Source organism: Mirounga leonina, unplaced genomic scaffold (genome assembly GCF_011800145.1).
Source record: "Mirounga leonina isolate KUSES-001 unplaced genomic scaffold, KU_Mleo_1.0 Mir_173, whole genome shotgun sequence".
NCBI classification, from domain to species: domain Eukaryota; kingdom Metazoa; phylum Chordata; class Mammalia; order Carnivora; family Phocidae; genus Mirounga; species Mirounga leonina.
The window spans coordinates 44413199-44430352 of record NW_023270447.1 but is presented as its reverse complement, the minus strand read 5'-3'; the positions used below and the strand labels follow the sequence as shown (position 1 = coordinate 44430352).

Genomic DNA, 17154 nt, shown 5'->3' with positions numbered 1-17154 from the left:
TATCTATCTATCTATCTATCTATCTATCTATCTATCTATCTATCTATAAGGAGGCTCCATGCCCAATGTGGGGCTTGAACTCATGACCCTGAGATGAAGAGTCATGTGCTCTACCAACTGAGCCATCCAGGTGCCTTTGTTGTTTTTTATTTTTATTGAAATGAAACATTCCTGAGACTTTCTCATTTATTCCAAAATCAGTTTATTTCTTTAGACTCTATATTAAAGGTGAAGAAAATTTAATCTTAAATTGCATTTAGAGAGAGGTGTTTTTTGCTGTTTTGTTTTGTTTCAAAGATTTTATTTATTTATTAGAGAGAGAGAGAGAAAGCACAAGCAGCAGGAGTGGCAGGCAGAGGGAGAAGCAGACTCCTCGCTGAGCAAGGAGCCCGATGCGGGACTCGATCCCAGGATCCTGGGATCATGACCTGAGCCAAAAGCAGACGCTTAACCGACTGAGCCACCCAGGCATCCCTGTTTTGTTTTGTTTTTTAAATTACCCCTAGGCAGGCAGTTTCTTTACATTTCTGGGAAAGGAGATTTTTTTCTTAACCTTCATGTCTGTCATCAGATTCTATGCCAAGATTATTTGTGTTAGCTATTTGAGGAGGCTTAAAAAAGATCACTAGGGGCGCCTGGGTGGCTCAGTTGGTTAAGCGACTGCCTTCGGCTCAGGTCATGATCCTGGAGTCCCAGGATCGAGTCCCACATTGGGCTCCCCGCTCAGCAGGGGGTCTGCTTCTCCCTCTGACCCTCTTCCCTCTTGTGCTCTCTGTCTCTCATTCTCTCTCTCAAATAAATAAATAAAATCTTTAAAAAAAAAAAATCACTAAAAATTTTATATTTTCCCAAGATGTTTCATAGATTGTTTTGTAAAAAGAAATGAGTCAAAAAGTAAACTATGCTGTTGGCACCATTGAGAATTAAAAGTATTTCTATGAAATGGAACTATTTTGTTCATGTATAAACATTTATTGAGTGCAGCTATGTAATAGGTTCTTTCTGAGCACTATGTATAGTGATAAATCACTAAATTCCAGCTCTCATTGAGCTTTTATCCAGGGATGTAAATAGATTTGTAATTTATCTTCATGCTAACAGTAATAGTGAAGTATTTATTGAGTGTGCACGGTGTACTAGATAATATACTTGAATTGGGGTACAATGATGAATAAGGTAAAACTATCAAATGATGCATCCTGTGTTCTAGGGAGAGGTTTATGTAGGTCACCCCTAAAACTATTTTGCAAAATGAGATGTTGGGATGATAATCAGTATTGTGATTTTTTTTATCATTTTCACTTTCTGGATCTACACATATTGTGAGTTTATTGTTCTTTGATGTTACACACACACAATATTTTGAGTCATCTAGCTTGTAATATTTTTCAGACTGTATTGTTTGCTTTGAATTATACTTCTCATGTCTTTACTTTTTAGATGAAGTTAGAGACTTAAGTAAGATTTTAACTTTAAAAATTAAGAAATGTAATGATTGTGACATTTAAATGTTTTATTCCTTCTCCCCCCCCCCTTTTTTTTGTGGTCATAGGTCATTCCTAGTGTGCCTAACAAGGCTAACAAAATCACCAATAACCAGGACCAAAACACTGAAGAAAAAAAAGAAAAGGTAACTTGAACCTCTCAAGCCTTTAAAAAATGTTTTTAGTGTCTTTTTGCCTATCTGAGCTGCAGTTAATGAGAATGGTGTTTTGACTAGTAATCAGGCTAGAAGGACTGTGTTATAATGTTTCCTTCCTATGAATATAACTGGTTCTGGCCAGGATGAAGGCCAGAAACACAGTGAAACATAGGTGCAAAAATGTGATAAAGCACCAATCATCCCTCGTCGTCATTGTCTGTCTTTCCTGTTCAGTTGGGCTAGTTGTCTGTCCATTCCCAGAAAATGCCTCTTACTCTTGGGAACTTATGGGACGTTGATCTTGCTGTTCTCTCAGCCTGGAAATCCATTTCCCACATTGCTCCTCCTTTTATCCTCCAAGGAGGAGCTCAAAGTTATCTCTACTGAGAAAACATTCCTTACCATCAATCAAAATTAGTCATCCATTTCTGTTCTTCTACCTCTATTCTAGCAGTTAAGTCGATCTAAAATTTATTTTAGGATATGCTGTTAGGTAGGGATGAATTTTTATTTTTTCCTCATAAAGAGAACTATCCTAGGGGCGCCTGGGTGGCTCAGATGGTTAAGTGTCTGCCTTCGGCTCAGGTCACGATCCCAGCGTCCTGGGATCGAGCCCCGCATCGGGCTTCCTGCTCAGTGGGGAGCCTGCTTCTCCCTCTCCCTCTGCCTCTCTCCCTGCTCATGCTCTCTCCCTCTCCCTCTCTCTCTCTCTCTCTGTATCTCTGTGTCTCAAATGAATAAATAAAAAAATCTTTAAAAAAAATAAAGAGAACTATCCTACTGTTTAAAATCGGTCTGCCTTTACCTCCTGACTTGTAGTGCAACTCATACTAGCTCAGGCTATCAGGAGGGGTCCGCTTCGGAACGTTCTCTTCGTTCCCCATGTCTATCCCAGCACAAATGCTATACTAGCTCAGTTCTTAAAGCCTAATGATAATAAATGTTGTTTTCTAGTAGAGCAATTTCCTTTACATATTTCTTCTTCTTTAGAGGTGTCTTACCTATTTGTATCCTTTTTCTTTTCCCTATGAATTTTAAGACTAGCTTGTCAAATTCCACAAAAAAATCTCTTTGATGATTTTGATGGGAATTGTATCATATCTGTAGATTAATTTGTAAAGAAATTATATCTTTATGATATCCAACCTTTTTAATCATTTACATGGTATATCTGTCTATATATTAAATTCTTTTTTTTTTTTTCAATTTTATGATTTTCTTGAGAAAGGTATTGTAAATCTTTGGTTTATTCCTAGATACTCTTTTTTTTTTTATTCCTAGATACTCTTACATTTTGTATTGCTTTTAAGTATTTTATTTTATTTTATTATTTATTATTATTATTTTTTAAAAGATTTTATTTATTTATTTGAGAGAGAGAGAGAATGAGAGACAGAGAGCATGAGAGGGAGGAGGGTCAGAGGGAGAAGCAGACTCCCTGCCAAGCAGGGAGCCCGATGCGGGACTCGATCCCGGGACTCCAGGATCATGACCTGAGCCGAAGGCAGTCGCTCAACCAACTGAGCCACCCAGGCGCCCCTGCTTTTAAGTATTTTAAGTTGCATTTTCTGTTTGTTGCTAGTATGTAGACATAAAATTGCTTTTTTTATGTATTTATTTGACATCTTGTAACATTATTCCATTATTCTTTTTTTTTTTTTATCTTTTTAAAAATTATATATTTGAGAGAGACAGAAATTAGAGCATGAGCAGGAAGGAGGGGGGGAAGGAGACTTCCCACAGAGCAGGAAGCCCGATGTAGGGCTGGATCCCAGGACCCTGGGATCATGACCTGAGCCAAAGGTAGATGCTTAACCATCTGAGCCACCCAGGTGCCCCCCATTATTCTTTTATAAAATAAAATAGTCCAATGCAGAACACTGGAAACACTGAAAGACTGAAACAAATAAAATCACTCATAATCCCACCACCTAAAGATAAACTTACTAAATATTTTAAATACTATATGTAGAGGCTTCTAGGGTCATTATGTCCTCTATAAATGTATATAATTTTAATAAGAATATGGATCTCAAATTCTAATACTATGTAGAATTTTATTTCTGGATTTTCTGTCCATGTAATAGTAATCACTCTGGATAAAGGCATTTTTCTTCTCCCCTTTTTTCCAATCTTTTTATATTTACTAAAACCACTGTTTAATAAAGAAGTAATAATAGCTAACATTTTTGTTGGTTTTCCTCCTGATATTTAAGAAATTGCCTTTTTTTTTTTTTTTAAAGATTTTATTTATTTATTTGACAGAGAGAGACACAGCGAGAGAGGGAACACAAGCAGGGGGAGTGGGAGAGGGAGAAGCAGGCTTCCTGCCGAGGAGGGAGCCCGATGTGGGACTCGATTCCAGGAACCTGGGATCATGACCTGAGCTGAAGGCAGACGCTTAACGACTGAGCCACCCAGGCGCCCTTAAGAAATTGCTTTTAATACTTCACCATTGAATATGATGTGTGCTGTAAATGTTTGTAGATAATCCTTCAAGTTAAGGAATTACCCCTTTCATTCTTATTTTGCTAAGAATTTTTTTTTTTAAGATTTTATTTATTTGACAGAGAGAAACAGAGCGAGAGAGGGAACACAAGCAGGGGGAGTGGGAGAGGGAGAAGCAGGCTTCCCGTGGAGCAGGGAGCCTGATGCAGGGCTCGATCCCAGGACCCTGGGATCCTGACCTGAGCAGAAAGCAGACACGTAACGACTGAGCCACCCAGGTGCCCCTTTGCTAAGAATTTTTTATCATGAATGGCATTGGCATTGAATTTTATCAGATATATTATCCATTCACTGAAATAATTGTGTATGTATACATTTTTTTCTCCTTGAATCCCTTAATGTGGTAAATTATAGTAATAGATTTCATAATCTCAGACCAATCTTGAATTCTTGGATTAAACATAATTTGATCATATCCCCCCCCCCCCCATTGCTGGCATTATTTCCTTTAGAATTTTTGCATCTGTGGCTATGAATGAAATTGGCCTGGAATTTCCCATTTAAGTGCTATTCTATCTGCTTTTGAATATATGAGACTGCTAAAATGAATAGTAGGTGTATTTCTTCTTTTTTTGTTCTCTGAGCATTTGTGTAAAGTGGTAATTATTCATTCCTTAAGTCTTTGGTCACACTAGCCTGTGAAGCCATTTTGGGCCTGGGTTTTCTATGTGGGAAAAATCTAAAATGCTTATTGGTTCTTTAATAATTATGGAATAATTCAGATTTTTCTATTTCACCTGGAGTCATGTCAGTTATGGTTATTGATTCTTTTCTAGGAATATTGATATCACTTAATTTTTTACATTTGTTGGTATAAAGTTTATCTTTTTTTTTTTTTAGATTTCATTTATTTATTTGACAGAGAGCACAAGCAGGGGGAGTGGCAGGCAGAGGCAGAGGGACAGGGAGAAGCAGGCTCCTCGCTGAGCAGAGAGCCTGACAGGGGGCGCGGTCCTAGGACCCGGAAATCATGATCTAAGCTGAAGGCAAGAGGCTTAACCGACTGAGCCACCCAGGTGCCCCAAAGTTGTTTATTAGCTTGAATTATCCATGCTCTATCCATAGTTCTTTTTTTTCTTTTTTTAATATTTTATTTATTTATTTGAGAAACAGTGAGAACTAGAGAGAGAGAGCACACACACAGAGGGAGAAGAGGAGAGAGAAGCAGACTCCCTGCAGAGCAAGGAGCCTGATGCAGGACTTGATCCCAGAACCCTGGGATCGTGACTTGAGCCGAAGGCGGACATTTAACCAACTGAGTCACCCAGGCATCCTTTTGTTCTCATCTTTATATTGCCTTACTTTGTTTGGTTTTCTTCTTCTACTCACCCCACCCCCACCCTGCCGTAATCTTTAGATAGTTGTAGAGTTTATTAATTTTTTAAGACCATACATTTCCTTCTGAGTCACTCTTTATGTCCCAAGATTTTAAGTTGAATATCTATTATTCAGTACTGTTCTTTTTTTAGTCCCCACAATTTCTTTTTACCCAAATTTATTTAGAAATGTATTTTTAAATTTCCACGTGAATGGTTTTAAAAACTTACTATTTTCTAATGTATTTCCATTATAATCAGAGATTGTGATTTATGTAACATTCTTTTACATTAGGTGAGACTTCTTATGGCCTATCACATTCTCAGTTATTATAAATGTATATCTGTGATTTAAAAGAATAGCACAGTAGTTTTTCTTTTTAAAAATTTTATTTTTAAGTAATCTCTACACCCAACATGGGGCTCGAACTCACAACCCCAAGATCAGGAGTCACACCGACTGAGCCAGCCAGGCACTCCTAACATGATAGTTATTGGATATAGGTTTATATACAAAGTCACTAGAGCAAATTAATTAAGTTATTCAGATACTCTACATACTTAATGGTGTTTTTTTGTGGGGGAGGGCATTGTAATCTAACAATCTCCCATTTTGATAGTAAAATTAGTCTTTTTCATGTGGTTTTTCAGTCTTTATTTTATACTTTTTCAAGTTAATTTATTAGGTGTCTACAAGTTTTATTAAACTATCTTTATTCATATGTGACATTATTTAGTAATGCCCAAACACCTATTTCATCTAGTATCACTGAATCTTTGCCAACTTTATTTTTGTGTTTGCCTGGTTTTTAGCTTGGAAATTTTTGAGCCACACATAGAATGAAATCAGGTCTCCAACCTGAGAGGGTCTGAGCTTGTAAGGAATTCTGAGGGAATACATTTTTTCTTTTTTTCCACCTCAAGCTAAGGCTAACGCCAGGAAATAACCTTACTATCTTCTGTGGTCAGGATTTTGGTTTGTTTGATTTGTTGTTTTTTTTAAACTTCATCCATTGTAGGTTTCACCCTGTTAAAGGAAAAAAAAAACTATAACTGAATTGAACACTTGGGAAAACTTTGTGGACATGTACACAGGGCTCAATCAAGGTTACTTGAGGATTTGGGGGGAAGGGTTCTTAAAAAGGATAAGAAAAAATAACATTAGATTCCTTACCAAATTATAGGGTTGTATTTTAGCTTGGTTGGCCACCTTCTTTGAATTGAGATTTTAATCACATAGATTATAATCAGATTAGCAGTAGCATATGCTGTGTGTTCAGGATTGTGTAGTTGTTTTTGGCAATCACTAGTAGACACAGATAATATGTAGATTCCGGAAGACCATGGTTATGGCTTGTAGAAATACTAGTTATGTACATGATCCAGGTCATTACTTGCAGAAATCTTTCTCAGCCTTTGCAAGGCAACAGCCTTTATTTACAGGGATTAAATGTCTAGAAAAATAAAACCAATGCTGACAAAAAGGAGATTAGTAGTTCAAGAGAATGGAGGACCAGGGAAAGGGGCAGGAAGGAGGAGGGATTAAAAAGAGGCACGGAGAAACTTTTGGGACTGATGATTATATTCATCATCCTGATTATGGTGATGAATTCACATTGTACACTTTAAAATGTGTGTATTTTTTCATGTCAGTACATAACAATGAAGTTTTCATAGACAAAAATTCCCTGTCCTCCTGGAGCTTCCATTCTAGTGGAGCAAGGCAAACAATGGAGAATTCGGTGACTACTACCTTAAAGCAATTTGGGGATAAGACATGAAGACCCACAAAATGTGGCATCTGAGAGGGGCTGGAAACGAAGCCCCATGAAGACAGGGAGCTCATCTGTCTCATCATTACTCTGTCTCCGTTGCCCAGAACACTGCCCAGCACCTCATAGACACACAGTATATACTGGCTGAGTGAGTAAAGGTCAAAACAAAACAAAACACCTCTGGCTTTAGGTCACCAGGAATGGCACATACCCTCTGGGCAAATGCCGCCTTCCTGTGCCCCATTTTACCTTACAATTTGGGATTTATGGTGGTTTCTGGCTTCAGTCACATGTTATAAAAGCACATTTTTTAAAGTTTATCTGTTATCTTTTTGTGGTTCAGATGGATTTCTCAGAATAATTAGTCTATCCTCTTGCTGGAATTTTGTCAGTTCATATCTTTTTTTTTTTAAAGATTTTATTTATTTATTTGACAGAGAGCAAGAGAGGGAACACAAGCAGGGGGAGTGGAAGAGGGAGAAGCAGGCTTCCTGCCGAGCAGGGAGCCCGATATGGGGCTCGATCCCAGGACCCCGGGATCATGACCTGAGCCGAAGGCAGACGCTTAAGGACTGGGCCACCCAGGCGCCCCTTGTCAGTTCATATCTTGATTCAAAGATCTGAGCATTCATCAAATGTCTATTGGAATCCTATATATAGTGTGGCAGTTAAGACTGCAGCAGTCTGGGGATATAACGTCATAAAGGAAGTAGACAAGGGATTAGTCTGTAGGGACATAGGTAATAACCACACCCAAATGAATAAACTGGTGACTAATTTAATTACTTTAGGGAATAAGGTAATTTAGTTGATTCAGGATAATTCCACTTAAGATCCCAGGAAGGAAAAAGATAAATATATGGTTCTTACCAATTTTGGCCTGTTCCATTAAACCAAATTGAATCTCAATACAAAGCAAGGATATTTGCATTCAAATTTTAAAAATGCAGTAAGAGCTCGGTAATAACCAAAAGTCACGAAAGTCGGTCCAGCTGAATTCTTTGGTATAGAGAATAACCACTGAGTTAACATTGCAATGAGAGAAGTCATACCAGTGTCTGTGTCTCTATTACAGGATGATGTTTCAGTGGTTACAAGATTGTACTTAATTGTTTTCAGTGGTTACAGGATGTACTTTACTGTGTCTCTTCTCTGAAATCACAGTTTACATGCCAAGCACTATACTACCTTCTGGAATGATGAAGCATCTTTACTCCAAGAGGTGCACCAGTGAATGTGACACGTAGTGAAATAAATAGAAGTATAATTATGATGATAGAAGCATGCGCAGGATGCAGACAGGGGGACCTTCCCAAAGTTGGGAGGTCAGATGATTACTAATTATATTATCTCTTTAAAAAGTATCATTAGAAGTAATTCCTTTCATGCATTATTTCCTCCTTAATACAAAAGCAGTGCATGTTCTCTAGAATTACCTAGACAATCAAAAAAGACACGATAAAAAACACCTGAAATGGGACACTTGGGTGGCACAGTTAAGTGCCTGACTCTTGATTTCGGCTCAGGTCATGATATCAGGGGGCTCCATGCTCAGCTACAAGTCAGCTTAAGAGTCTCTCTCTCCCTCTCCCTCTACCCCCCTCCCCCCCCACTCCCCCCTCATAAATAAATAAATCTTAAAAAAAAAAAGTACCTGAAGCCAATTACTAGGACAGGTGTAGGCTAGAAATCTAAATTTTGGCTTGAGATCATTCACATTTTAAAAAAAGAGAGTGTGACTAAGAAACTAAGTTACCCCCCCCCCCAAAAAACACCAAAAAATACATAAACAGGTCTTGAATAAATTCCTAGTTTTTTTCTTGTTTTGTTTCAGTTCACTATTGTCTGTGCTGTTTCTCATCACAGAGTGTGAAAAGACAGGCCATCAGGAGTCATAGACATACTAATATTAACTATATCCTCGTAACTCTTTGGTATTTTCCTTCTAAAATTTTCTTCAGGTTTACATCATATATTCTTTGTCTTAAAGGAGTCACGGACACGAACACAAGTGGGAGATGTTCGTTCACAGAGAAGTAGTCTCCTACTGTTAGTTCTCTTTTCTTTTTATGTACTACCCAAATGAAAGTGTCGTCTCCCACCAAACATAATAGTCCCTAAAAATACAGTCATGTTAAACTTATAAAAATGTATCTATTCCAAGTAAGTACTTAAATGGAGTACATTTTATTATATTTAAATTATTCCTCCGTAAGGTGTGTGAAGACGTGCATCTATTTCAAGTGAGAAATCTGGACATGCTTAGCCTGGGGCTAAGGAGAACATCATGAAGGTTTTTGCAAAGATCAAAATCATTTCTTGTGATCTTCCTGGTGGCACTTAGAATGTTACAGGATGTGCTCTTTGATTATTCTTTTTTTTTTTTTTTTAAGATTTTATTTATTTATTTGACAGAGACAGCGAGAGAGGGAACACAAGCAGGGGGAGTGGAAGAGGGAGAAGCAGGCTTACTGCCAAGCAGGGAGCCCAATGCGGAGTTTGATCCCAGGACCCCGGGACCATGACATGAACTGAAGGCAGACGCTTAGCCAGACGCAGAGCCACCGAAATCATCAGAGCCACAACAGATGATAGTGTTCTCTCATGATATTCCACATTGTGTTAGGTCTTAGAACTACCTGACAATACTCTGCAATATGTAAATATATCTGTATACATACATAGTATGTAGACATGTGGGGATCATGCAACATTGTTGTAAATGTTTTTACAGTCTTACATATTTTTGCTTTATACACCACATCAGTAAGATCAAGGATATCAGGAAGAAAGTAGAACTGTTTCTAAATTTAAATCACCAAATCACTTTGATATTGTGAATCTGGATTGTCACATTAAAATGCTTCTGAGTTACTGGTTTTTGTAAAAATGGATTTTGGTTTTTAATTAAAAGGCTGTCACATCTAAGGTAATGTGAGTTTAGTTTTACTATTTTCTGAAAAACTCTGGGAATATTAGATTTAACAATGCTTATTAGTCTCTTCAAACCGATCAGAAAGATTTTTTTTCTAATTTATTAGCATCCTCTGAAGGTAGGAAAATATTTCTCACAGTGAGACATAAGGGCTTTCCTCACTTTCAGCTACACAGAGCACTTTCAGCTCCTATCCTGCAGCTTCAGCCATAAGACACATGTAAACTGAGAAGTACACAAGCCCCCTGGTCTGTATGTCGAAAAGCTATTATTTCCATTGGACTCAAGACCTGTTAGTATACAAAAACTTACCAACAGGCAAACAAAGACTAACAACCTTTGCTGTTGTCTCTCACCCTATAGAGAATAGATCCCTGTAGAACCAATATATAATAGACCCTCAAATACCACTAAATTGTTAGACCGTAACACCAAACTCCATTTATTGCTGCTACTAATGGGAAATAACTTATAGCCCAAGTGCAAATCAGAGCCAAACTTGGCTTAGTATCAGAAACAAAATCATAGGGTTGGAAATAAGAGAAACAGAGTCAAAAAGACAAAGTTCTGTTGCCACTGGGGATTTACCGTGGGTGCCAAAAAATCATGTATATGGGCTTATGCAGTTCATGAATTGCATATTTCAGGCGTAACTGTTTAACTGGTTCTTGAAGGTGAGTCTACTTGAACAGACTTCCATAACTGACAAAATATAATTTAAGAAATAAAAATGTGACCTATAAAATTATGCAAAATGTACATTTATTTACTTAACTCATTAACGAGGGAACCAACAAGATGGTTAGCCTGGTTCAGAGAGAACTGGAGACAGTGAAGTATTTATTAATTGTTCAAAGAAAGAATGCAGGGGTGCCTGGGTGGCTTAGTCGGTTAGACATCCGCCTTCAGCTCAGGTCATGATCCCAGAGTCCTCAGATCAAGCCCCACATAGGGGGCTCCCTGCTCAGCGGGGAGCCTGCTTCTCCCTCCCCCTGCCTGCCCTTCCCTTCCTTGTGCGCTCTCCCTCTGTGTCAAAGAAAGAGAGAGCGAGAGCGAGCGAGAGAGAGAGAGAGAAAGAAAGAAAGAAAGAAAGAAAGAATACATAAGTTAGATTCAAATTTAGATACAAAACTGGTTAACGTCTTACAGGGAAATAAAACCATAACCTTTGGAGTTATCCTTTCTACAGGACTAAAATAATTTGCATCTCTACCAGACAAAATTAATATGCACTGCTATTGGACAAGAACCTTTTCCATCATTGTCATTTTTCTAGAAGGTAATATGTTAGAAGACCTAATTGGCATGACTGACAACCAGTTATTTACTCATTCAGCATATAGTTAAGGGAGGCCTGCTTCGTACTGGACACTGTTCTCAGAGTGAGGATACGACACTATTGTTCTCTGCCCTCATGGAGATTACATTCACCTGGCCTCCTTGTATGTACCTTGCTCCAGCCTTCATTGCCACAGAGAGAGCCAGGTCCTGCCTATAACCTTCCCTCATGTACAGTAGAAAGATGCCCCGGGTATATGGCAACCCACATTCAAACTTTAGGGTCACCAAGACATGCTTATTCTATATTCTTTTCCACAGTGTTGGAGAATTTAATTTTAATAAATCAGTGGTGTAAACAGTTTCCTCTGAAATATGTTTTTAAAACACTGTCAAAGAGAATTCTCTCTCAATATTAAAAGCTGGCTGTCCTTGTTCCAACTATTAATTTTGACCTAGAATGATGTGGTTCTGAGGAAAAGGTTTACTGAAAGGAATCCATTTGTCTTTTTTACTCTTCATTTAACTCACTTCTAAGGTTTTCCAAGGAAGAATAAAGATACAGCATGATCACATTTCTGTATTCTTTTGTTGCTTAATAGGCATTTTGTATTTGGCATCTTCTCTTTCTTCATCACTCCTGCATTTTACTGATTTTTGAATTTTCTACATATAGATGAAGTGCTGCTTTGGTTAGACATTATGTTAAATAAATTTGGGTGTGTGTTTTTGTTTATGGATCGCAGAGAGTGTTTTCTGCTTTGGAGGAATTTATTACATGCCTGCTTTCTGTAATGGACCAGTCATTGTCCATTTACTGGGGTGTATCCTGCCATTAGTGGTTTTGTCATGTAAATCATAATTGAATGTACTCTACTGAAACCCTGTAGCAAAACAAAATCTTAGTCCAGTTATTTTGGTATCTGTGGAGTGCTTGCGTATATCAGCTCCTATTCTTTTTAGCAGCTTGGACCTCCATAAACTTTAGCATGTTTTATTTTTCCCAGCGTTCAAGAAAATGTCTGCATTCTGTGAAGGTAATCTGATCATTGAGTTTTGTTTTGCTTTAATTAAGTCCGAACCAAATATTTATGTGCTGTATCATGTGGTGTGTAAATTTAGAGAATACTTACACCGAAATACAAAAAGTATTCATCATAAAGATTTCTTTCTTTTTTAAAACATTAAAATGTGTGTTGACTATAAATTACAGATGAATATTTTTTCAGTTAGAAAACCTTAGCATTTCATTTCAGCTATTTTTTAAAGAATGAAATCTGTACCTTCTACAATTTGATGAACAGTTTAAATAAATGTAAAAATACAGTGGATTTTGAAATGTTTTTCATTTGGATTATTTGGTTGGTAACTGTAAATAAAATATACATAATTGGCTTTCTCACTGGGGAAAGGAATGCATTCTTCTGGGTAGGTCAACAGTCTTAAATGCTGTGCTTTTGAATTCCTGTTTTCTGTAGTGGTGTGCTTACATCACAGTCACTTACATAATAACATAAATATAAGAAAACAAATTGTTTTACAGTCCTTGTTATATGACTGAAGTTGGATTCAGTCAAAATATTTCCAGATTATTTTTTTAACCTGTTTGTCATTGAGGAAGAGGATTGTGCAAAGGCAATTAACCTTCTCTCAAATTTTGCATTTTCAGAGACAAGGAACAGCTCCACCTCCAGTGAAACTGCCACCTCCTTATAAAGCTCCGTCTGAGGACAGTGACGAAAATGAAGAGGAATATGCATTTACCAACAGTGAGTTCCTTTTCATTTTTTGAAGTGAATGCGGAGTTCATTTAATTGTGCTTTCAGGAGTATTGTCAATTATCAAATGCAATGCTGTGGGTTCTTGGAAAAATGTGCATAAGCATATCATGCTGAAAAGGAAAATGTTATATCTCCTTTTATGACTTTATTTTCCTAAACTTTCCTCCTTAACACTAATATAGTATTGGAGTGAATATCAAAGGCAGTGGGTTATACACTATTTTATCTACATTTCCTCCTAATCTTAATATTTGGATGTGAATGTGAAAATGCTAAGAAGTCCTTTAACTCTCAGTTTGACCCACAGTAATCTGAGTTGGATGTGGATGTCAGCTCTTGATTACTTGCTCTATTCAAACCATTGGTGATGTTGCTAATACAAAATTAGAAAAGACCCGAGTCATATTTTCTCCTTTACAGTTCCTTTCATGATTTTCTTTGCATTAACTGTATCAAATATACATTCATACATATATTTAATGGAGGCTTTATTTAAAAGAATTTGCATCTCTTTTATGCATGTAAAGTATATATAGTTAGATCCGATTGCTGTTGTACATGGAATTTTTTGGGGGAGGATGAAAAATACCCTAAAATTAGATTGTGGTGATAGTGAATATAGTAAAACCCCAGGATTATATATTTAAATGGGTGGATTTTATGGTTTGTGAAATATGTAAATGTTCTTTTAAAAATAATCTTGTTCCTTCCACAATTTAGAAAAAGTTTGATATAGATATCGAAGGAGTTAAAATTATGACCTTCAGCATACTCTCTTCTATAAAAATCATGGTTCTTCCTTCAGAGGTGTGTGGTAAAGATTAAAACAAGGTGATAAAGCCTTTAGCCTGCCATATAGTAAAATTTCAACAAGTATTATAGCTCTTACTAATAATTATGTTGATTTTTATAACTTGATACTTTTTTTTTTTTGAAGATTTTATTTATTTATTTGAGAGAGAGAGAATGAGATGCAGAGAGCATGAGAGGGAGGAGGGTCAGAGGGAGAAGCAGACTTCCTGCCAAACAGGGAGCCCAATGCGGGACTCGATCCCGGGACTCCAGGATCATGACCTGAGCCGAAGGCAGTCGCTTAACCAACTGAGCCACCCAGGCACCCCAACTTGATACTTTTCTAAATACAGTAGTATGTATATAAATTTGAATATAAATAGATAATGTTTATAATTATTTAGTTGGCTTTATAAAAAATTGATTTGCACTTTGATTTTATACAGCCCTTTCTGGTGCATTATTTCTTCATTAATTCAACAGATCTCTGTTGAAAGCCGACTGCTTTTTTCCCAACAGTGTTAAGTAAATCTGTTATGAAAGAATTAAAACATAGCTCCTTTTTTCTTGTTGGGGTCACTAACCTAGAAGGGAACAAAATTTGATCAATGTGCTGCAGTGCTTTGTTTCTCCACCTCTTTTGGAGAGTTACACATGATGGAGATGATTGATAGGTGTGTGCGCACATGTAACACAAGCCCTTGTTCTGATACAGGTATCAGGACAGCTGCAGCTGAGTGGAGATATCTCATTGGTTATTCATAATTTCTGGGATGCTAGAATGCCCATATCTGCATAGTTGTTAGGAAATCTGGCTTAGGCATGTGACTAAGACTATGTTCTAATCCTAGTTCTATTTAGTTGTGAATTCATGGACAAGTTAACCCCTTCATGGCTCACACTTGCTCATCTGTAATAGGGGAAGGGAAGTCTTGTAATAATCTTCCTCATAGGGTTGTTAGAATCTGAGGAGAAAAGGATTTGAAGAGTTTGGTATAAGGATTGTGATATCTAGTAAGCACTCTGGTATCGATGTGCCGGGCCTTTATGTATTATTAACCCAATCGATATACTAACCTGTGAGATCTCTAATTATACAAATAAACTGAGGCTCAGAAAAATTAAGGAATATGTTCAAAGTTACATAGCCGGTAAGTAGTAGAAATGTGATTTAAACCCAGACTCTCTGACTCCAGAGCCTGTACTCTTCTTCTATACTTCCCGTTAACTTAAGTCTCATTTACTATGGCAGAAGTAGGTACAAAGTGCTTGGGGTTATCTAGTGAATATCACTTTGAGGCCTTAAGATAGAAGAGCGCACCCTCCCCCAAGTTCCAGTCATGTATATATGTGTTCACACATGTGCACAAACAAATTCACAGCATTAGTGGGGTTCAGGAAGGCACCGATTTGCACTGCATGCAGAAAAAGACTTCTAATTACTAAATCATCTTATAGCCATAACATTTCACAGATTCTCCAGCAAATATATTTGGGCTGTGAATATGACTTCCCATTTGTTTTGCTCTCTAATTTTTTCCTTCTCAGCATACTTTTCCCTTCCCATTGAATTCACTGTTCATCTTTCTGCAGAAGAGTTTGAACTGTATGGGGTGTTAGATAGTTCACATTTAAAATGTAGGTGAGCCTAAAGCCTCTAGCTTTCTTATATTTCTTTGTGAAATGGATCCCATGGCTTTTTAATCTCATGAAATGACTACTCTGTTCCTCTATCTAAAACTAAGAGTAGATTGGTTCACTGTCTTACCAGATTCTTATTGTCCCAAACTAAGTATGGTCCAGGACTGTGAAGTGGATGGCTGGAATCCAAGCCTTAGGACCACCAGGAAGTGGTGATTGCATTAGAGAGATCACAGACATGAGACACATAGGATTTTAAAGTATAGTTAAAATCTGGGGCACCTGGATGGCTCAGGCAGTTAAGTGTCTGCCTTCGGCTCAGGTCGTGATCCTGGGGTCCTGGGATTGAGACCTGCATTGGGCTCCCTGCTCAGTGGGGAGCCTGCTTCTCCTTCTGCCTCTCTCTTTCTGTCTCTCATGAATAAATGAATAAAATCTTTAAAAAATAATTTAACTTAGGTGAGCTTTGCTAAGTTACTTAGTCATAAACTTCATCCTGCCATAAAATGTTTATTGAGTGGATATTATAGGTGGGCAGACATTGTTCTAGGTATTGGGAACATAGTGGGGAATAAGATCTCTCTTCCTATTAGCTTATATTCTAGTGGGAGAGAAAGATTATAAACAATAAGATAGTTAAAATATTGATAAATAGTCTAAATAAAATATTCAACATAGTGTGAGAATAAATGCTTTGGAGGAGTCAACATTAAGTAGAATGGGAAAGAAAGGCCAAGATAAGACCAAAGTGACAAGAAGGAATCAAAGAGCTGGCTTATATAGTCCTATAGATCAGATTTTTTTTTTTTTTTTTTCAGATTGTGATCCATAGTAACCTATATTTTACTTAACAGTCAAGTATAGGGACATCTGGGTAGCTCAGTCATTAAGCGTCTGCCTTCGGCTCAGGTTATGATCCCAGGATCCTGGGATCGACCCCGCATTGGGCTCCCTGCTCAGCAGGAAGCCTGCTTCTCCCTCTCCCACTCCCCCTGCTTGTGTTCCCTCTCTCGCTCACTCTCTCTCTGTCAAATAAATAAATAAAATCTTTACAATCAAGTATAGATGTGTACACACACACTTAGTGCATTTATAATCGAAACAAAGGTTTCACAAAATATTACTTACTTTTATAACATATGAAAAACTTTATTTTTTTTATTCTGTTTCATTTTTTAAAATGCTGTTTGCAGCTCAGTTTATTTCTTGACTACCAAGTCGCAACCTGCAATATGAAAAACACTAATCTATAGCTCTGGTTTCCAAACTTCAGAGTGCATCAAAGGAACCTACAGAGCTTGTAAAAGCACTAGTTGCTGGGCCCATTCTCAATTTCTGATTCTTCTCATCTAGGAGGACCCAATAATTTCCTTTTCTAATAATTTCCCAGCTGATGCCGATACTTCTCATCCAGGGACCATATTCAGAAAACCAAGCTGGCATTTAATGGGAGCTGGTGAGTTTGCTTAGGAGAGATGTGTAGACA

The 17154-nt window shown here is 37.4% G+C and overlaps 1 protein-coding gene across 8 annotated transcripts in view; it reads left to right on the top strand.

Annotated features, from left to right (window-relative positions):
- PATJ (PATJ crumbs cell polarity complex component) overlaps window positions 1-17154 on the top strand; it is a 353127-nt gene that overhangs the window by 145114 nt on the left and 190859 nt on the right. For all 8 annotated transcript variants that reach the window (XM_035018405.1, XM_035018407.1, XM_035018410.1 and 5 more), the window contains 2 exons: window positions 1553-1630; window positions 13124-13223. In XM_035018405.1, coding sequence (XP_034874296.1) covers window positions 1553-1630; window positions 13124-13223 — 178 coding nt within the window. The remainder of the gene's footprint in view (window positions 1-1552; window positions 1631-13123; window positions 13224-17154) is intronic.